General features: G+C 50.0%; 2 protein-coding genes across 10 annotated transcripts in view; one reads left to right on the top strand and one right to left on the bottom strand.

Moving 5' to 3' along the window:
• Nucleotides 1-13643, top strand: part of mark2b (MAP/microtubule affinity-regulating kinase 2b) — a 42615-nt gene extending 28972 nt beyond the window's left edge. For 3 of the 9 annotated variants that reach the window (XM_030087422.1, XM_030087445.1, XM_030087415.1), the window contains exons 16-21: nucleotides 1477-1629; nucleotides 5079-5333; nucleotides 7655-7681; nucleotides 10321-10359; nucleotides 11060-11169; nucleotides 11248-13643. In XM_030087422.1, coding sequence (XP_029943282.1) covers nucleotides 1477-1629; nucleotides 5079-5333; nucleotides 7655-7681; nucleotides 10321-10359; nucleotides 11060-11169; nucleotides 11248-11597 — 934 coding nt within the window. In that variant the 3' untranslated portion in view covers nucleotides 11598-13643. The remainder of the gene's footprint in view (nucleotides 1-1476; nucleotides 1630-5078; nucleotides 5334-7654; nucleotides 7682-10320; nucleotides 10360-11059; nucleotides 11170-11247) is intronic. The other 6 variants (XM_030087473.1, XM_030087467.1, XM_030087429.1 and 3 more) reach the window with 5 other exon arrangements.
• A 1509-nt stretch (nucleotides 13644-15152) lies between these two features.
• rcor2 (REST corepressor 2) lies at nucleotides 15153-22000 on the bottom strand. Its single transcript, XM_030087574.1, is given in 15 exon segments — nucleotides 15153-15756; nucleotides 15759-15828; nucleotides 15925-16083; nucleotides 16367-16434; nucleotides 16618-16675; nucleotides 16797-16874; nucleotides 16966-17205; nucleotides 17293-17359; nucleotides 17435-17559; nucleotides 17637-17798; nucleotides 17900-17952; nucleotides 18036-18116; nucleotides 18385-18441; nucleotides 19425-19550; nucleotides 21841-22000. Coding segments are annotated over 14 exon segments (1638 nt in total). The 5' UTR covers nucleotides 19549-19550; nucleotides 21841-22000; the 3' UTR covers nucleotides 15153-15460.

Raw genomic sequence — 22000 nt, 5'->3', positions numbered from 1 at the left:
CAGATTTAACAGAAAAAGAGCAAAATTTAAGATGTTATTTTGGCAATAAAGTAAAATTTTATGAACTTTTTTTAAGCTAGAATAAGAAGAATAAGCTTATATTTATTTTATGGAGAGAGAGAGTCGCTCGAGCACTGTGTCTCCATTTATTTCTCGCTTTATGCAGAGAAAAGAACAAAATCTGTTGCTGTAAGAAAGCTCAGACCCAGAACACCAGACAAAACAGTGCTGGAAGGGAGAACCACTGAAGCAAAGAGACGTTTATTATTTCAGAATATTGATGAGAAAAAGTCCATTTTACCTAAGAAAACCATATCAAAAGAAAGAGCTCTGAAAGAGACAAAATGTATTTATAATCTGAAAACGGCCAGCAGACCATTTAAAAAATGAACTCTGAGAACAAAAGAAGAAAGGAAGTATCTGAAATGCTTCACGTATCCAAAAAACAAAACATTACTGGTTCTAATAAAAATGATTCCGCATAGGACGACGTGGCTCAAAATTCAAATCCTGATTTATTTATTTTATATCAAGATGGCGATGTATGATTGACCACAAATACTGTTCTTCGTCAAAGTCACTAACAGACTGTAACACGGGAACTTTTATGAATCACCAGCTGCACAAAATAAACATGAGAATTCTTCAGAAAAAATAGTTTAAAAGGGTTTAAGCACAATAACGCAGAAACATCCACAAATCCCAAACGTTTTAGTGGAAATAAATGGGATATATTGTAAAATTTCTATATACTATCCTGCTCTATATCAAACATTCTGAAGCTTTCACGTTTTAAAACTTAAAACGGCAACATAAATGAGAGTGACTGTCATTTTAGTATTTCTGTCTCGTCTTTGCTCGTTTCCGTCTGACTTTACCTGCTCTGGTTGCTTTTGCGTGTCCCTTTCAGTCTGTCTCAGCTGGCTGAAAAAAAAAACCAACAAGTGCAGCCGTTGTGTTTTGTGTACTAAATTTAATGTCGGCTTGATTTTACTCGACTGAAAAACACAGTCAGTCTTTGACTGCCAGTTCTTTTTGTCAAACCACAACAAAGAACTTTTTCTGTGTTCAGGTCCTTCTTGCTGTACGTCGTCTCTCTGTGTGCCTCTGTTCTCTTCGCTCTTCTCTCTATCCCCCCCCCCCCCCCCCCCCCCCCCCTCCCCCCCTCATCTTGACTGTGTTTGATAAGTGCTGCTTCTAACCGTACTCCACCTCACCTCCCTGCCCACCCACACACAAACCCCGCCCGCTGTGTGTGTGTGTGTGTACGTCTGTGTGTGTGTGTGTGTTTATGTGCTCGTGTGTCCTTTTTGTGGTTTTTTTGGTTGTTTTGTTTTGCCGTGTTTGTCCCGTCTTGAACACATATGTGGTTTCGATTGCATATGTGTGTGCGCGTCTGTGTGTGTGTGTGTGTGTGTGTGTGTGTCGGGCGGGGCACTCCCACCTCTTCCTCCTCCACCCCCCCCTCCCCCTCAGCCTAAACACTCCGGGCTCCCGCGCCTCCACTGCCTCGGCCACTGCTGTCTTGTCCCACTCCTCCTCCTCCTCCTCCTCGCGCTCCCGCCATCAAAAGTCCTTCTCCTCCTCCAACCATCCATGCCCCTCTGACGTGCACGCAGCACGGCCCAGGCAAGTCTCTCACACACACACACACACACACACACACACACACACACACACACACACACACACACACACACACACACACTCTCACAAACCAACATCACTTTCCAGTCCCGGACGACTTTCCTCGGCAGGAAGAGGGAAAAGGAGAGATGAAAAAGTAAAACTGATTTACTGGCTTGAAAGCTACGCACCACCGCCAGATTAAAGGGGAATCGGCAACTTTTGGTGAGGGTGAAAAACAGATTTAATTACCTGTGACAAATCCCGGCGCGTAGCTGCGGCTTGGCAGCCGGCGTTTCCCCGCACAGATCGTTAAATTGATCCCAAAAAAAAAAAAAAAAAAAAAATGTTGGGGAACCTTCCCCCCATGAAGAGACAAAATAGTCCGCTCACTAACAGCTGCCCTGTGGAGCCACTCGGAGAACAGATCGGGTTTCCTGAATTTACCAGTGTCTGTGTATCGGTCAGCGTATCGTTCAGCCATGTGTGGAAAACAAGCCCGCCGCGTTCACACGGCTCTGCAGACCGAGTCGGGTTTTTGTGATTGTGAACTTGAGAGAAATGTTAATCAATAAAAATGTAGTACTTCTCTTTGGTCTTTTATTGTGCGATAAGTTGCATGTGAGCAGCTCGGACACAATACAGTGTGAAAGCTGTCAGGAAGTCCCTTAATGAGGACTGTTTTCCTCACAAATGGCTGCTGCAAGGAAAAAAAACAAAAAAAAACAAACAAAAACGAGCCGCTGTGTAAAAACATCCGGATCGGTTTTTCTGTCTCCATGCATATTTACCTCTGTAAAGTCACCATGGTGAAGTTTTTCAACGTTTTTCTGAGACCGGCCATCACACACTCACCAGTTACTTAGCAACGGCCGGGAAATAGTTGCCGCCGCTCAGAAAGCCCGGTACAAGCGCGGAGATGTTGACGGAGCTCGTCTTTGGCCAATAAGTGACATTCAAACCTGAGATTTTTGCCCGGTGGACCGTGGCTGAACAACCAGCCCGAGAACGAGACGAGCAGGTTTTCCTCTGTCACTCCAGGGAGGGCCGCCGCCGCCGACGCCACTGCTTCTTCTTCTTCTTCTCGAACTTGTTTTGTTTCCTGGCAGGAAAGAAAACTGTCATAGTCAGAGAAGAGCCGTTTATGCTCCAGCAGGGATTATGTTTCCACACACGCAAACCTCAGTGTGTGCGTGCCAGAACCTTTAAACAAGCCCAGTTACTGGCTGGCTTAATAGTGAAAAATGAGCGATTCGAACGAGCCGGCGGTTTGTAGACGCTCTTCCTCGATCCGTTCGCTGCAGTTCAGCGTAACGTCGACTGTGCTACCCGCTCAACGACTCGTACTGCTGCTAAAAGAAGTGAACACAGAATGTGCTGATGCTCTGGGGAGAACCAGACACTACAGTAGATGCTACTGAGTGTGTGTGTGTGTGTGTTTTACTAACATGTACTGCATGGTCTGTTGTGTTTTTAATATTGTGCTCATTTGGCTTCCTAGTATTAGTTTTTTCGTTCACAAAAAGGGTTTTCCCTGGCTGGTGTTGTGGGTCAGAGTTTTGTTCAATCATCCCTTCAGTTTTATTCCGATAACTGAACCTCGCTCAGATAATCGAGGGCGCCTGGGAAAACCCCGTCTTGCTGTGTTTCTCTTTAACAGTGGGGTGTCTCACGTCTATCAGTGATCGAAATAGCGCACTAACCCAGCCGCGTGCGTTGGCTGTCTGGGTTTATCATTTCATTTTGTGTGTGTTATCGTTGCTCGGCTGGCCAGCGCACCTGCTTCAGTGTCTTTTTCAAGGGCTACTTTGATATTTTGCGCTGTAGTTTCGTTCCATTCCCCTGCCGGCCATGTGTCACAGTACAGGGTGAAGGGTCTCGGTACCTTCCTCGGCTCCCTTTAAGCGGCGTCCGAGGCTGAGCAGCCCCCCCCCCCCCCCCCCCTTCTACCGTGATAGTCGTCTTCCGGGGGGAAGAGCCTCACAAATGTCAAGAGTAAAAAAACTCCTGCAGAGTGAAATGTCAAGGTGGCCCTGCGGCTGTACGTGCTTTTTGTCTGCTCTGTGTTGAAGTCTCGTTCTGTTGCATGCGTCACTCAGCAGTGAGCTTGGCCTGTTCAGAACCTGGTTGGGAACGCTGGAGAGAAGGTACCGCTCCACACGTAGACTGTACCCTGAGTGATGAGTAGGCACCTTTTTAAAAAAAAAAAAAAAAAATTCTCTCTGTGCCCTGAACTCCCATCCATCCGTAGCTTAATCCAGACACCTTCCGTTGCTTTTAAAGGGTCTTGGGTTTGAATCCCGCATTATTCCCACACACACATAAAAAAAAAAAAAAATGTTAATACAGTTATTTAACTGTTTAAGTAAACCACAGCTTAAAAGAAGCCTCATTATGTAATAAGTCTTAGGGAAAAAGAAAAAAAAGAAAGAGAGCCTGAGCTCAAAACGTATGTCGAGAGTTTCTTGTTTCCCAGAGCAACGGAGAAACAGTGAAACGCGATACACAGCGGCGGAGACGCCGTTACAGTTACTGAGCGAGTTTGCAGTCTGATTTATGTTGAGTCAAGAATATTTTTGGGGGGGGGGGGGGGAGTAGTGCTCGTATTGTCAGTCCGTTAAAACTTTTTCATTTAATCCTCGCGCGCTGAGCACACAGCTCCTGCGTTGTGGTTCTGCCGCAGTGCTCTCCAGCAGATTGCGAGCCGCCGTCTGCGTGTTTTCCTCCTTTGTGTTTGGCGCTTCGTCGTGTCCGCCACATGCTGCAAGGTGTGTGTGGAGGACGCACGTTTTCGCCAAGCCGGCGTTTTTTTGTAGCTCGGCGAGGAGACGCGTCTGGAGGTTTTGTCGGCCGGCCAACACAAACAGGCTGAGCCGTAAATGCAGGCATGTCGCTGACCCGACGTGGCCGTAAATACTGACTCGGCCACATTGAGGGATTACTTCAAACATCAGAGCGAGCCGGACATTAAACAGACACAGAAGCCCGAATGACCTCAAACTGAAGAAGGAAGTGATTTGATTTCCTCCTTTTTTTTTTTTTTTTTTTTTTTTTTTTTTTTTTTTTTTTGCCGTTAGATGTCTAACTTTGTGTTTTCCTCCCACACCTTTATTTTTCTCTCCTATCTTCTGTTTTTTTTTCCCTCTTTCTCTCCTGCACCACCTCCTACACTTTTGTCTACTTCACGTCTCCTTTCCCTTCTCACTCCATCCTCCGTGTCCTCACTCATCTTTTTTTTTTTTTTTTTTCTTTCTCTCTCCTCGTCTCCTGTCCCGTCTCCGTCACCCTGGATTCTTCTTCATTTGCACCTCCTCTTCACCGCCTCGTTTCCCATCACACCTCCCAACCTTTTTCGTCCCTCCGTCCCGTCTCGCCTCCTTGACCACTCCTCCGCTGTCCCCGCCATCCCTCCTCCCCCCTCCTCTGCCGTCTCTCCACCCTCCCCGCTGCAGTGGGCAACAGTGGGCGCCCGGCGCCTCCCCGTCGGCCAACAACATCACCGCCGTGTCGGACCGTCCCAACTTCAACAGAGGGGTGGGCGTCCGCAGCACGTTCCACGCCGGCCAGCAGCGGGGCGCCTACGACCAGCAGGGCTCCGCCTACCCCGGCGGGCCCGCCTCCCCGTCGCTGTCGCACGGCAACAGCCAGGCCCGGAGGCCCGGCGCCACGGGGATCTTCAGCAAGTTCACGTCCAAGTTCGTACGCAAGTGAGTACCTCCCGAGGAGGGCGCATGAAAAAATCCACACCGCCAAAAACCGTTTCGGGGGTCGGACGCCGCGGAGGAAGGAAGCGGCAAAAACAGGAAGGATGGGAGAGGAGATGTCACATAAACGCGGAGCGGCCGCGATAGCAGGCAGTGTATTTATCATCCCGGTTTTAAAAACTGCGTTGAGGTTTTTCAGCCCGGAGCAGAAAATGACCGGGTTTGTTGTTGCAAGTCGTTTAAAATGTGCTCATTTCCTCAGGAACACTGGAGTGCACGGCCATGTCACCGCTGGGCTTTCCAGAGTATTTTCTTGAAGTGAAGGGGGGAGGGGCGGTCTCATCTATCGCTAAACTCGCGCTGATCTGTAACCGTGCTCGGAGTAGAAAGGGAGAGGAAGGGAACAGCTGTGTCTCCCCTGTAATTTTGCTCAGCGCGGCGGCGACTGAGGAGTAATTTTGGTTGCGGTGCCTCGTCTGGCCTAGTTTTCATCTCGGGGCCCGGAGTGCACGTCGCAGCAGTTCACTGACTCCCGTGGGGACCTGGTGGGAAGGAAAGCCAACGCTGTTTATTTATATATATATATATATTTTTTTTTTTTTTTTTTTTTTAATTTTCCCTGGAAGTTGGGTTTGTTTTCAACCTTTGATCTAACTAGATTGTATAAACGAACACAGTGCCAGATGATGTATCCACCATCTGATTTTGGTTTTCTGGAACATAAATAGCGACTTCTGTCTCGCTCAAACAGAAAGCATGACAAAGTGTCGGCGCACTGCAACGTTGCCGTATCAGTGGCAGTGTGAATAAGGCACCGTTTTCGCAGCAACATTGATATATTGGACCGAGCACTGTGAGCGACACAAGCATAAAGGAAGAGATGTGAGTTCCTCTGCGAACAGGCCAAGTGGAATACGTTCACAGAGTCGGTGTTTCTCGTAGCCCAGTCAGAGTGGCAGTGGAGAGGGAGAGCGGCGAGGCTGATAGTGATCAGAGGCCATTATCAGAATGGAAGACGCACGGAGCTGAAAGTGACGAGGCTCGAGGATTTGAAGGAGGCGGTCGGGTGCCAGACGAGCTCAGAGCAGGGAAAGAGTAGGTTTACTGAAAAGCTGACAGAGCAGGTAAGGTGGAAACTTTGCCCCCCCCCCCACCTCCCGCCTCTCCTGTCATTTCTCCCTCTGAGGCTGGAGGTGTGTTATAAATACAGTGTTGGGAACGTGTGTGTGTGTGTGTGTGTGTGTGTGTGTGTGTGTGTGTGTGTGTGTGTGTGCAGCTACAGGAAAGAATGAGTGTGTTGTATTTTTAGTGATTTTTGTCAGCCGAAAAAAGAAAGAAATTGAGAATGATCAAGTGTCATGCGTTCATCCACGGTGTCGAGTTCGTGTGTGTGTGAGTGTGTGTGTCTGTGTGTGTGTGTGTGTGTGTGTGTGTGTGGAAGAGGCGGAGGTACAGGCACAGCCACTCTCCAGTCCTCCCACTCAGAGATACTGTAGCTCCGTGGCGACAGTATCCATGGTTACACCGGAGATATCACTTTTCCCTCAACTATAAATACCGCCAGTGGGGACACCTTGACACAAACACACACACACACACACACACGCACACACACACACTCCCACCCCTTGGTGTGGCGGTAGGAAGTAGACGTGGTGGAGACGGATATTGTGTTACATTTGTACAGTATGGACACAAACACACATACACACACACACAAGTTGTGTTCTTTGAACGTGTTGCTGCTCCTCCCTGATCTGGGCAGTGATGTTCCGTCTGTCCGTCACACACACACACACACACACACACTTGTGTTTTTGCATGTGTGTGAACCTCGTTAAGTCTCTCAATGTCTGTTAAAGATTAAGTTGTTGCTTAACCTGTGCTTTTTTTTTTTTTTTTTTTTTTTTTTTTCATTTTATGTGTGTCTTTGTGTGTTTATAGGAAGCGGTTCCTCCTCTTTGTCTCTTGTTGTTATTATTATTTTTTTAATCACCTTTGACCTCACGCTTCTTTTCAGGCTCACCCAGGACTCGTCTGTGTGTGAAGGAGGGCTTCATTTCACGTCGGGGTGGGGATTGTGGGTAGTGTCTCTTGAATCCGAATTCAAGGCGTTTTTTTCCAGGGCCGTTAAATCCCTCTGCCGTGTCGCGTTAGCTTTCGGTCATTCGATGATGTCGGTGTTGCCGGTTCAATCCCCAGAGGGTGAACCTTGCTCCTCGGAGGAGAGTTTGTCTTTTACAGGAAAGTCATGATTTTTACACATACGTTATTTTTTTCTCTTTCTTTCTTTCTTCTTTCTTTATCCCTCTTGTTTTTTGTAGAAATCTCTCGTTCAGGTTTCCGAGAAGGTAGGCAACATACCCAACGTTAAATATAACCCCTTTATATACATCAACGTATACTCTCTCCTTCATATATATTTTACATATATATATACTTCCTCCTTTATTTATTTATTTTTTTTATTATTTTTTGGTGTTTCGTGCAGCTTTTGTTGATACCTTCCTTTTGTGCCTGGAGCCTTATCCTTCTCTCCTCCTTTTATTCTGTGGTTTGGCCCCTTTTTTTTTGGAGACAATTTGATTGTGAGTGCCCTGTTTTGGCCCTTTCTTTTTTTTATTATTATTCATATTTTTTTTTCACTAACTCACCTCCCTCACCCAACTCATTTAACTCACTCACTCACTCACTCCATCATCCCACGGCACAATAACACCTCACCCCTCTTCCTCTCCGTCCCTCCCACCCCCACCTCTTCCTCATTCTCACCCTCCGCCCATGTTTTTCCCCTTCATAGGTAGAATGTGTGTGTGAGCTCCCAGACCCCCCCCCCACCCCGCGAAGCATCTCAGATTTAGGTCAAACCCTTCATGGCTAATCGATCATAAACACACACCCTTCATGTTGTTTAACCCTTTACCCATATGTAGCCGTAGTTTTTGCGCAGAATCTTCCTGAAATCTGAGGCGGCGCCACAAAAAAAATGCCTTTAATGCTTCACTAATTTACTCATTTGTGTAGAAATATCAAATAACAGATGTAATTGATAGAGGATCACTAAATATTGCTAACCGTAAAGCCCCAAGTCATCAACTCATCTCACCTTTCTGCTTTCATTGAGTCACACACACACACACACACACACACACACACACACACACACACACTCGGCTCGTGTTGCTGCTAGACTCCAGCCAGCAGGTGGCGTCTCACTATGAGTCCGTAGTCGGTTATAATCGTGGTCGGAGGCGTTAGAGGAGGAGGGGACCCCGGAGGGACGGGGGTCGCCGTGTTTCTCAGGCCGTGCTCTTTGTTTTTATTTATTTATTTTATTTTTTTTCCTTCTTCCTGCGCTCCTCCTTCTTCTCCTCCACTCGTTGCTCTGTCCTCACTCTGGCACCGGCGCTCTAACCGCAGCGGCAGCAGAACTGGATGGCTTTGACCTTCTCTGGCTGGAAAACACGTTCATGCTGTTGACACACACACACACACACACGAACACACACTTGTCCTGATATTGTCATACACAAACATGTTTCCTCCATTTATGTACTTGCAAAACACACACACACACACTCAAACACACACCTTTTCCATTCGCTGCTACATTGTTGTCACACACTGACTTTCAAGTGTCTCTCTTTAACCAGCCGGTTGAGCAATTTCCCTGCTTGTGGACAATTGCGCCACCTGGTGGTTCATAGTGTGACTGCTTTGTTACCGCAGTGAGAAACGAGCTGCAAAAGTCACTTTAAACCAGTTGAAATTGTACAAAATAGTAATATTACTCTCATTAGCAGTTTATTTCAGGTTTATTTCAGATCAAATCTTCATCTTAGAAATCCATTTGTCTTTTGTTTTCCTTTGACGTCACAGTTTCCCTCTGCTGTGAGCCATTTCGCATCCCTACATTTCCCAGAAACGCTAGCGGGGGAATGCAAAATGGCACAAGAGAGTCGACATCGTCCATCCTGTTACCTTTTACACCTCATTATTACAGAAGTGCTTGTTAAAGGTTCCTCCATGTCTCCCACTTGTCATGACCACTTTTAACCACGCTTCTGTTCCAGGAGGAATTTCACATGTTATTTTGTAACAAGAGGTCAAAACAGGAATGATGCCTGTACCCCCCACCCCCCCAACCCCCAACCCCCCCATACCTCCATCAGAATGAGTTTCAGACCATTTACTGTGGAAACTGTCATTCCCTCTCATCGTCTGCATGTGTGGAGCTGGTTTTGTTGTCGTCTGCTTTCTGTGCTTCAGTGTATGTGTCCTTTTTTTTTTTTTTTTTTTTTTTGTCACGTCTGCTGCTGTGGGAGAGAATGTTTGAATGGTGTGTGAGTGTGAGTGTGTGTGAACAGCCTGTGTGTAGGTCCAGTGTTACTAATCCAGGTTTTCACGCAGCGCTGGGGTCATTAACGCCTCCTAACCTCCTCCAGGCACCGGACTCGCCCTCACCATGCCGTCCCAGACCGCTCCATCCATCGTCCTCATCGCTCCATCCTGTTCCAAACCGAGCCGCCTCATTCCGCGATCCTGTCCCGGTCCGTTCCGATCCCAAACAGTTTTGACCCGTCTCATTTCATTTTGTCCCAAACGTGTCCATGACGCCATCTTCCATAATCTAGTAGTTTGTTAGTTCATCTTGACCTCGCTTGTTGTCGAAGGAGTCTGACTTTAAGCGTTGTTAATGGTTCCGTTAGTGATTTATTCTCTTAAGCTGAGTAGAAATCGCCGGTATGATCTGAGTGGACTGGAACGACCCCAAGCTTTAAAAACCTGAGCAGTCTGAGAGGAAACAGACAGGTGTGAATCACCAAGAGGCTGGATGGAGGTTTGAGGCCGGCATGGCGAGCGGCGCGACCGTGTCCAGCTGGTTGTCCTGTTATCTGTTGAAGAGCCCAAGTACAAACCACCCCCCCCCCCTCCCCCCTCCCACCCCCACCTTCCAAAACCAACTAAACTTGTGTTGATTTTTCTCGAGGAGTCCGTATGAGGGAGAGGGTCAGGATGAGGGGAGCAGGTGAGATACAGAAGAGCCCGAAAAACCGAAACCCAACCTCCCCCCCCCCCCCCCCCCCCCTCCCCCCCTTTACACAACCCCAGACTCGACCAGAGCCGCCTGCCAAATCAGTAGCCTGGGAGCAGACCGTAGATGATTTGAGCCTGCTGTGATTGGTCGGGAGAGGGAAGCCGAGCCGGGTGTGGGGATCGGGCTGGTGACGGTGGGGGATTGCGTGATCAATCGGAGGCGGGGGGGGGGGGATGATCGGAGAATGGTAGCATCCTCGGAACTTGAGGTTGATCTGCATGGTGCTGTGTGTGTCTGAGTGTGTGTGTGTGTGTGTATGCGTGTGTGTTTGAGAGGAAATCAGAACCCAAGTACCCAAATGTGTGTTTGTGTGCCGGCACATAGAAAAATCCACACACTCTCACACACACTTTGTGAAATAAGTCACACAAACACACACGTGGGTTCTTTCAAATGTTTGCCTTATTCATTTTTTTTGTCTTTGTCTTCATTCATTTCCACAACCTCATCATTTCCCTCCTCCCTCTCCACTCCTCCCTGTCTTTGTCTCCGCTTTTTGAAATAACTCTAAATTCTCACACTCGTTTTTCCTCATCTCTTCCTCCTCCTCCTCCTCCCTGTAATCTCACCTCCTGTCGCTCCATCCTCCCTGGTGTCTCTTCTCCCCCCCCCCCGCCATCGCTCCACGCAGGTCTGTGCTGAGCGGCACGGCCGACAAGTCGGAGAAGACGTCTGGCGGCGTCCTGTCCTCCTCTTCCAACAACGACGAGAACAACTCCTCGCCCGGGTCTGGGAACACCGGTGAGTTCCGCCGCTGCGTCCGTGCGACGCTGTGTTCAGACAAACGACAAGCTCCAACGTCCGCCCGCCGCCCCACAGGTGGCACCGGCACCCCCCCGGCCATCGCCAGCCAGAAGGACTCGGCCAAGCCGCGCTCGCTGCGCTTCACCTGGTCCATGAAGACCACGTCGTCCATGGAGCCCATGGAGATGATGCGCGAGATCCGCAAGGTGCTCGACTCCAACAGCTGCGAGTACGAGGTGCGCGAGCGCTACATGCTGCTGTGCATGTCGGGCATGCCGGCGCAGGAAGACTTCGTGCAGTGGGAGATGGAGGTGTGCAAGCTGCCGCGGCTCTCGCTCAACGGCGTGCGCTTCAAGCGGATCTCGGGCCCGTCCATCGCCTTCAAGAACATTGCCTCAAAGATCGCCAACGATCTCAAACTGTGAGGAGCCCGGGCGGAGAGCGACGCCGAGGCGGGAGGGTGAGAGCGAGGAGGATGATGCTGTAGGTGGGAGGGCGGCAGGGGGGGGGGGTCAGGAGGTAAGCTAAAGGGTGGGATCACTTTGAAAATAACACGATTGTCGCCTGGACAGCGGTCTGGCGTCGGGCCGCCACTTCTCCCAGACTAGAAAATCCTTCTTTTTTTTTTTTTCTAGACGTTCTGTTCCACATGTTGGGGAGGCGCCGCCTCTAGAGACTCTTGAGTTGTGAAGTACTCGCGGACCGCGGTCCTCTCCGGACCTTTGCCGGGATTTTTTTCTGTCACGTTCTCCTTAGACGTTCCACTCTTCTGCATGTCCGATCTTCTCTCTCTCTCTCTGTTTCCTAGGAGTCACACCTCGATCACTCTGAACCACTCCTGTCATTTCTTCCTGCTATTTATTCAGTTCCTCTGCACGCTTCTTCTTGCCCAGCTCTGTTTGTGGGGAGGCGGGGGTCTGTCGATAGGGGGGTGGGAGGGGGAGGGGGGGGGACGGAGCGGCGCCGAAATCGGAGATCTCTCCGCCGACGATTGACGGGGAAAGTCGAGGTCGGGTGTGGGAACTCACAGGAGCGTCAGGTTTGAATTCTGTTCCGATTTCGCCTCCAAACCTGAGCGAACTCCGACTGACTGAGCCCGGACAGCCGTCACACACACACACACACACACACTCACACACACACACTCACACACACACACACTTCAGACTGAACTCCTCAGCACAAACACATCCATCTCCTCACTCCTCGTTCCTGACGTTCAGTTTTTTTCTCTCACATCTCATCCGAGGAGGCTTGACGAGCTCATCTGTCCTGCGGACTACAACTTAAATCTCCCCCCCCCCCCTCCATTTTTTTTTCTTTTTTTTTTTAAATTAGTTCTTCTTTTATGGCTTTTAAAAAGAGTTGTGCACTGGAACAAGAGCGGCGTACTGGAGAGCCGGGGACTGTCGGTGGATTTCATGTTGCCTTTCTCTGAAGATTTAAAGGTTGGTTGTTTTCGTCGGCACGGATGATTTTTTTTTTTTTCTTTCTTCTTCGTTCTGTTTTCTTAAAATGTTGGTATCACTTGGTTGGCGTCACGCCTTCATATCCAGAATGTCAACCCTGAACCGACGCCTTCCCCTCCCCGACTCCCTCACAGCTTCCCAAAGAGCAGACACACAGACACAAGGTCTTGTAACAAACCGTATGTGTGTGTGTGAGTGTGTGTGAGAGTATATTATTAAAAAAAAAAAGATCACTGGAGAGAGAAAGAAAAAAGTGACAAAAAAAAAACAAAAATTGATGACGGATGGTGATTTATTTTCTTCTACTTTTGATTTGATAATATATTTTTGTGTCGTTGAAAACAGATTTCGGGGGGGTTTGTACAGATCTGGACTCAGCAGGAGGGAGGGGGAGGCGTCGGTCGGTCGGTGTGTGTGTGTGTGTGTGTGTTTGTGTGTGTGTGTGTGTGGGGAGGGGTGGAGGTGACGTCGGATCATATCATCGCTGCCTTCTTCAGTCTAGTGCACCTTTACCACCCCCGCCCCCTCCCCTCCTCCCCCTCCAGGCCAGGACTTGTCCGTGTATTTAACGATGCTGATGGTGGCGGTGACGACTACTGCTCGTTCCTTCTTTCTTTCGAAACAGTCGAGGCCTTGTCGGTCCAGAACGGCTCCACGCAGCGAGAGAAAAAAGCAGGAAAAGGCTTCTTCTTCTAATTTCACACGCAGTCCAGAAGCAGAGGAGGCCGCCTCCTCCTCTTCTCTCTCTCTTTCTGAGAGGAAAACAGACAGACGGGGGAGGGCGGGGGTCGCAGAGAGGCTGGTTCTGCCTAACTTAACACTTTAGTTTTTTTTTTTTTTCTCTCACGATGACACACTGTCGTTTTATTTTTATTTTTCGTTTTTCTTTTCAGTTTTTAATACGTCAGAATTTTCCTTTTAAAAAAAAAAAAAGTTCATCATTGTATTAAGGTGCTGGGTATTGGATTCTAATTATTATTCTGGCTGTTGCTGTTATATTATCTCTTTCAGGGTTGATTTTATTTTACATTATTTCGTTTTACATTGCTGTAATTTACATTGATTTTAAATGTGTTTTGAGCAAACTGTAACTGTAGTGGTGGGTTTTTCGGGGGTTGGGAGGGGTGATCAACTCCTGAAAAAAAAAAATGTATTATTTGTTTTTTTTGTGCAAAGACAAAATGGTGAAAAATTACAATGATAGTAATAAAAACAATGATATAATGATAAGCCCGGCTCCGAGGTCCATTATGTGAGAATCGAGGTCTGTTTCATCTCTGTTGTGTCTAACAAGTAACCTTTTATTCTGGATCTTTATAGTGAAGACATCCAGATTTCTATATAATTTTTTTATCCCTTCATGTAACATGTTGCAGAAAACGAAGGCCCGGGATTACTGAGCAACTCAGAAGTTTGCTCCTTTAACATTAAACTAATCCTTTAAATTAAATTTATGTACACGTTTCACTTTGTGGAAAGAAACTTGTTGAATCTATGAAAATACGCAGTTTTAGCTTTTCTTAGCAGTGCAGTCTCAAGGCTATGGGGACATCTAGTGGCGGAACTGCAGATTGCAGCTGGGGAAATTTAATAAAGGCCGCAAAACTCGTTTCCACCAGCAGGGGGCGATGTAATGACCACCATTTAATTCCCCCCAGATGCCCGCTGAAGGAAATTGGCTTCCTCAGTTGTTTTATTGTGATACTCTAAGAAAGAAATTAGGTAAACAATGGTTTGGGTTTTTTTTGTTTATTCTATAAAAAAAAAGATTCTCAAACACAAACGGTTCAATTTCCACAATGTAAACAACTTCTCACGCACGGCACACAGGCAGTTTCTTTTTGGAGGAAGGAACAAAAGGAAAACAAGTCGAAGCAGAAAAAAAATGAAAAAGAGCGGGAAGGCGAAATGCTTCCGAGACGATGCCCGGCACGTCGTTGGCCGACGGAGAGCTGGACTCCGCGCTTCCTGAAAGCTGCCTCCGCTGGACTCTCCCCGCATTCCCCGAAGAGTCCAACTTGCTCCCTTAACAGTCAGGAAGAAGAAGAAAACGTGGAGTGTCCCGGTGTGACCGTGAGCGTCTTTAAAGCAGTGGGGGGGGGGGGGGGGGGGGGGGGACTTTGGCAGAACGGGAGCTGGTGGGAGTTTTTACATCTCGGTCCCGTCGCACGACGAACGTTTTAAAGCAGAACCGGCGAGGAAGGCGGCCTCGCTCCTCGGTGCTCAAGTCGGTCGCAAAACATCTAAACTACTCACTAACTACCCCGCTCACTTTCAGGAGGCCTAGTCCAAACAAGGAAAACATCACTCCAGTTAACACTAGTACACACATGGCTGTGAGTGGGGAGGCGGAGGGGCCGCCTCTCTTTGAGGGTCCGTGTTTTTTAAAGCACAGCTCGACAAGGGGGGTGGGGGTGGGGGTGTTAAATAAAAAAAAAAAAAATCAATGGATCTGTGTCTTCTGGTCTGAGGAGCTTCATCATTTCTGCTTCCTGAAGCTGGTGTGGATGACTTGATACCTGCCTACCTACGGCTTACATAGAGATATAGATAGATATATATTTAAGTGTGTGTGTGACTCTCCAGATGTTCAACAGTTGCCATGGAGACGAGCAGGTGGCTTCCTGTGGTCATGGCTTCCTTCTACAGCTTAATGATCCAGTGTGTGTTTGGTGGAAAGTGTGTGTGTGTGTGTGTGGAGGTAGGCGTTTGGACAGTAAAGGGGCTGCAGGCCTCTTCCTGACCGAGCCGTGGCAGCTGGCGGGACCTGAGCGTGTGTGTGTGTGTGTCTGTGTGTGTGTTTCTACTCCTCGTGTGTATCAGTGTGAGTTGGTCTGCTCCACTTTGATCCCGACCAGCGACGGTGGCATCTGGCCGCCGCCGGTGGCGGCGGCGGAGGAGGAGGAGGAGCTGGGAGGAGATCCCCTGAGGCCGGAGCTCCCGGTGGAGGTGGAGGAGGAGGTGACGGCGGGCCGGATGAGCGGCGGCGGCGGGTGGTTGTGCGGCGTGCGGTTCTGGAGCGGCCGCGTCTGGAGGGGGGGCGGCTGGCGGAGGAGGCTCGGGGGGGCCGACGGGGGAGCCGGGCGCAGCAGCGGGGGAGGCTGCGACAGGGAGGTGGAGGAAGAGGAGGAGGAGGAGGAGGAGGGGAGCTGGCCGGAGGGCGGAGGAGACGAGTCGCCTGCAGCGTCTGAGGGAGAGTCCTCCATCTTGATCTGAAGGAGGGAGAGAGAAGTTAGGTTTTCTCCTCTTGAATCATTTCGACATGCGGCGGCTCCGTCCTGACCTCGTCTTCCTCGGCGCCTCCGTCGGTCGGCGCCACGTCCTCGCCGCCCCTCCGGGGATCTCTCTGGTCCCGGCTGGTGGCCACCTGCTCCGCCGCCCACTCCCTCAGCACCTCGTCCAGATTGAAGCGGCGCCGGTAGCTGACGAAGAAGGAGCTGACCTGAGGGGGGGAGGGGGGGGGGGGTAAGAGACGAAACCAGCGAGTGAGAAGCTGAACGGCGCTCAAGGACAGAGGCGGCGGCGGAGGGCAGAAGACAAATGAAAGGAGGGATAATGGAGATTAGATTTATCCTGTAAGGACGGAGGGATGAGAGAGAAATTGGAGGAGAGACGAGCGGCTCACCGAAACAAACGGCCGGATGGAGGGTGAGAGCGAGGTCAGGACGACCGAAATGAGGATGAAAATAGGGGGGGGGGGGGGGGGGGGGGGGGGAGGGGCTTACCTGAGCCGGCGTTTTGGTCCCGATCACCTCGGCGATGGCTGTGAAGTCTTTACCGTAGCGACGGATAGCTGGAAAGGAGACGGCGGGTTGAATGACGCCGCGGGAGGATGCGTGTGTTGCTGCATGTTTCTCGCTTCACGTGCGCGTGTGCACGCACACACACACACACACACACACACACACACACACACACACACACACACACACACACACACACACACCTAACCATGAACCGCGAGCCTCTCACTCACCCTGCACGCCCAGGAGCTGCTCATCCGTGGTCCAGCGGGAGTTCATCTTCGGCGCCGGCTGGAGGAGAGAGAGAGAGAGATTAGAGGCTGAAGGGCACATCAGCAGAGCAAGGAGTGGATTAGGACTAATCTCAATCCCAGAGAGGAAGAGCGAAGGAGGACCAGGAAGATGGACGCACCTCGGACGGTCTGCAAGTGTCCACGCCTTCAGTGACGCCTTGCTTCAGACTGCTGTTGTACTGTTTGATGGACTGAACCTGCGAGGAGGAGGAGGAGGTGGTGATGAAGGAGGCTGCCGAGAGTCTTCCACGGTCCGGCGGCGAACCACACACACACGCGCACACACACCTGTCTCTTGAGCGACACCAGCTGCGTGTCCAGCTGGCGGATGGTGACGACGCCGGCGTCGTGGGAGGCCGACAGCGACATGATGTCGCCCTGCTCCAGGTGCATCCCCTTGGGCGGCCGGCGGCGGGCGCGCAGCGGGTGGTGCCGGTACTGAGCGCCCAGGCTCTCCTTCTTCACCGGGCCGGAGCGGCTCGGGGCCGGCTTCTCCGCGCCGGCGCTGCTCGGGTTCTGCTTCATGGCCTGCGGCGACACGGCGGGACCGTCGGCGCGCTTTCACACTCTCGGATGAGGAAAAAAAAAAAAAAAAAACACACGCACAGTGCTCACCTCCTTCTTGGCGTCAAGCTCGAAGTCGCTGTCGCTGCCTTGCTCTCCCTCCTCCAGCTCGTCGTTACTGAAAGGAAGACATTTTCTGATTCCACCCGCCTTCCTCCTGTCAGGTCTGTTGTAGCTCGAAGCAGCGGTTCACCTGTCGTCCTTCTCCCGCTTGCTGACCAGCCGGCGGGCCTGTCGGTCCATGACGGAGGTCCTGCTCCGGGTCTTCTTCCAGCTGTAGTAGTACTTCACCAGGCTGGAGATCAGCTTGTCTGGAAGCTGCACACAACTCCAACCGTTAACGGACCGTCGGGGACGCGTTGCCCCCCCCCCCCATCTCCCCAGCGGCGACGCACCATCTGCTGGATGCGGTGGAAGCTCTTGCCGTGGAAGCTGAAGGCCTGCTCGAACAGCACCTTGTCCTCCACCGTCCACTCGTCGGGGAAGGGCGTGAAGTTGGCGAGGTCGGCCAGCGAGCGCTCCACGTCGTGCTTGTGCCACAGCAGCATTCCCAGAGCCTGGGGGGGGGGGGGGGGGGGGGGGACAGTCAGAAACCCAGAGACGCCCTGATAACACGACAGCAATCGGGTGAAAAGGGTTATAAAGCAGCCGGTCACACCTGCTCCATGTTGTATCCGTGTTTCTCTTTGGCCATCAGGATGTACTCGTCCACTGAAAGGAAGAAGCTGCGTTTCATCCCAGCTGACACTGAACAGGTGTGTGTGTGTGTGTGTGTGTGTGTGTGTGGGGCTTACGCATGGCGTCGGAGAGCTGAGTGTTGGGACACCACACCAGCATGCTCCTCTGGTCCTTCTCAGTGTAGGAGGCTACAGTGTCTGGAGGAGAGACAAAAAAAAAAAAAAAAAAACCACCTGTCAACATTTATAAACCCAAATCTTCTGTTTTCAAGCTGTGCATCACTCAGATAATCGTTTCCTCTCATGCTTTCACTTCTCCTTTTTCAAGTTTTTCGCTGATACATCAGTGATTCGACCTCCACTGACTCTCTTCCACATTTCTCCCTCACCTCGATCGCCCTGCTCTCGCTCTCCCTCTCTCTCTATGCATCCACAGTTTTAATCCGTCACCTGCTTTTCCGCGTACCTGGTTTGAACTCTGGGATCTGGGCCTGGTAGTCTCCGCCCACCCTGATCATGCTGTCTGCGGGGAGAGAAGCACAAGGTGAGCGAGGCTTTCCGTTTCCTGCAGGGTTACAGGGCGGCGAGAGGGGATCTGCAGAGCCGGATCGTTATACGGAAAAAAAAGAAAAAAAAAATCACACAGCAATCCTGAGTGCGATGGTCGTCTGCAGCTTCACGGCAGCTCTGAGGAAACCTCGGCTCTGAATCACCGTTTGTCAGCTGCGGTCGTTACTCTGTTTTCATTGCCTTTCTGCTTGAAAACACAGCAGAGGAATAAGGATTGTGCAGAGTGTCGAGTCCAGAAGCAGGAAGGAGACACACACTGTGTGCTGAGTCAGAACTGGACACCCGGCCAGCCACTTGATGTGATTCTCCATCAGCTTAACTCATCTCTACAAGCCACAATTTAAAAGATTTACTTTTTGGAGGTAAAGAAACGGTGTACCAGCGTAATGAGCATTTAATGTTTATAATTACTTTCAAACTGTATGTGCAGGATCAAGGTTTTCTTCCACATTAAAACAGGACGACATGCGATCAGCTTTGTCTTGACTTTATATAAAGGAGACAAGAAGCAGCTCTGATCAGTTACATCAAACCCAACATAAATCAGCTGAAAGACGGGGTCGGTGTGTTTTATCTCACGGCCGGCGTAACTTAATAACTCCAAACACACAGCTAACGATTATAATTAGCAGTAGTTGTCGTGTTCTTAACACTGGGGAAACTTACGATCTGCAGCCACGTCACTGACAGAGCGGACGTTAAGTAATTAGTGCCGTGGTGGAGCTATAAGCATGGAGATGGAGAGAGACGAGGAGGAGGAGGAGGAGGAGGCGGCAGATTATGGCTTCCTCAGGGACAGGACAGGAAGGGTGGAGAGGGTGGATGAGAGACGTACGAAAACCAGTGGACGGAGTCAGGAAGATGATGAAGAAAGAGTTTCAGTGTAGGAAAGATGTTGGATCTGTGGCTGGAGTGATGGGAAGATGAAACACCTACCATGAGCGTGCTCCTCGTCGCTGCTCTCCTCCTCGGAGTGCGGCTGGCTATTGCCGTTGGTTACGGTTTTGGCTCGGCTCCTGGACAGGACCCCGGCCCCCGAGCGCTCCATCACTGAGGGCATGGCTGCAACGAGCACACACACAGAAGCTTCAGTGGATCATCTCAACACTTTAAAAACTGCACACTTCACTGCTCCATCTGAATAATATCCAGTTAAACCGTTAAGTGTCGTCCTCTCCTATTAGCGTGCTGCTTGTTTCCAATCGATACTCTGGAGAACCTGACTCTCTGTGCTTAAACCCAACGGGACCTTCTGCTGCCGACTTGGAAGGAATTCAGTTATTTCTCTGGAGCCCGGTTTATTTTCCCAAACACCGGTTTCTCAGGGTTTTGATCAGAGAGGCTTCAATCGGCCCCGACTGACCAGCCTGCTCTCTCTTTCCCATCACAGGGCTCAAACTGATTTGCTCAAGAATTCCTTTATTATTCCAGGACGTCCGCTTTAATCCCATCACTGCGGCTCCACCCACACAGAAAACAAGGAGTCGTTTAAGGTCCCAGAGCAGTGCTTACCTGAGCAGCACCTGAGGCGACTCCGGCGTGATTTATTACATTGTTTTCTCTATTTCATGACGTTGGGATTTTCATTTTGCACAGAGAAAGTAATCGATCGGTTAATCAACATTAGTGCTGCTATCACAATAATTACATTTTGCAGTGATTCCGAGTTTATTTTACTCTTTAATGGCTGCTATTTTAGATTCATGTTTAACATTTTTTTGCTTCCTTAATCTCCAACATAAATTAGATCCAAGTTTTGACTCATCGGCGAGTTTTAACATGTACATCAACCTCCAAGAATACAGAAGACGCGCTCACAGCAGAGCGCCTGAGCTTTACTCCGAAGTGTCACGGGCAGTCAGAGTTTTATTCTGAAAGCCCTGACACTTTCTCTCTGGGCCAGTGAGTCTCGCAGCAGCACAGAAAGAAAAAAAAAAAAAGACTAGACGGTCAAGTCAGGACACAGCTCAATCCAGAGTGACTCGAACACCGAGAGATTCCCCCTGAAAACACACACACAGACGGGCAGAGCAGCAATAACACACACACTTCGCATACATCCAGCTTCTTTCTTTCTTTCTTCAGTTACCCAAGTTGAACCGCAGCCAGAACAAAGCAGGGACGCTGGGTCACGTGACCCGCGATAAACTTATATCACCCCGTGTGTGTGTGTGTTTGTGTGTGTGTGTTTCTGTTTGTGGTTCAGCCTTCATCATCCGTGGGATTAAAAAAAAAAAAACCCACATCTACTAAACTCCCGAGCAGACAATACAAGTACCGGAGGCTCTCTGGGGGTCTTTGTCTGTCGCCGCCCCCCCTCCGCCCCCCTCCCTCCCTCCGGGGCCCCCACGCATCATCTGCTCGCTCCAACTTAACGCAAACAAACTACTCGAAAACACACACGGCTGATCTGTTACTGGATATTTATTCAAATGGGAAAGAAATAACGACACACATCGAGCAGGCGAGCAAGACTTTGGCAGAGTTTCGGGGGTGGGGGTGGGGGTGGGTTGTGGTAGCCTCGATCGCGGTAGCCTCGATCTCGGGGTAGCGTCATGAACAAGAAGTAGCATCTTACAAGTGCAGCCTGTTCGTGAAACCGGTTTGTAAATCGTGATTGTGGTGCAGCTCAGTAAACCTCCTCCTGGACTCTGCTGGTCTCTGAACAACACAACAAGGAGAGCCTCCACAACTTTCCAACACTCCTGTCAAAGAACACCACGCAGCTACATCAGTCCTTTATGTTTCTCCACATTTTCAAGAAGCTCGGTTTGCACTTCCCTCTCGACTCGTGCCCTACAAATAAAGTTGATAACAGAACGTTACCGATCAGTGTCCTCGCGCGTGCAAGTTGTATGAATGGAGAGAGCCTGGGATGGCTTCGTGTACTTCTTTCTTAAAAATCTTGAAAATGAATGAATTAAAAAAAAAAAATCCCTCTAAATGAGGCGGAGGATTTATTCACTGATCCGTTTTTTTTTTTAATCAAACCCGCAGCTTTTGGAGACGGGTCCGGTGTTTCTGTGGTCCTTTTGTTTTCCCCACGCCGCCAGTTACTACACTACTACTCGCTCTATCACTCGTGGGGCTGGAAAAAAAACTCGCCTGTTCGGGGCACAATAAACTCCACTCGGTGGTCTCTTTCGGGACCCCCAAAACTACACGCGGCGGCGGTCTGGAGTAACCCGAGGTGAACGGTTAGTTAGTCACTGAGTTACCCCCCACTCCCCCCCCTCCCAAAGTGCACTTTAACTCGCCGGGATGCTAACGTTAGCCGGGGTTAGCTCGCGGCTCGTTTACCTTGTCGCTGGGGTGAGTGTAGTTGAGAGTGGAGATAACGGGCACGCCGTACCTGCCTGTCTCGGTTCTTCTACCCCCGCTCTCCAAACTTCTACCGGGGCTCAGTCGGTAAAATCCTCTGCTGGGGCGGCGGGACGCGGCTGCAGCCCGGAAAGCGTCTCAATGCGCCCCTAATTGATGAGCGCAGTCAATACAATGAAGTGAACTACACG

Source organism: Salarias fasciatus, chromosome 3, assembly GCF_902148845.1.
Source record: "Salarias fasciatus chromosome 3, fSalaFa1.1, whole genome shotgun sequence".
NCBI lineage: Eukaryota > Metazoa > Chordata > Actinopteri > Blenniiformes > Blenniidae > Salarias > Salarias fasciatus.
The sequence above is the reverse complement of the archived record's forward strand: the minus strand, read 5'-3'. Positions and strand labels throughout refer to the sequence as shown.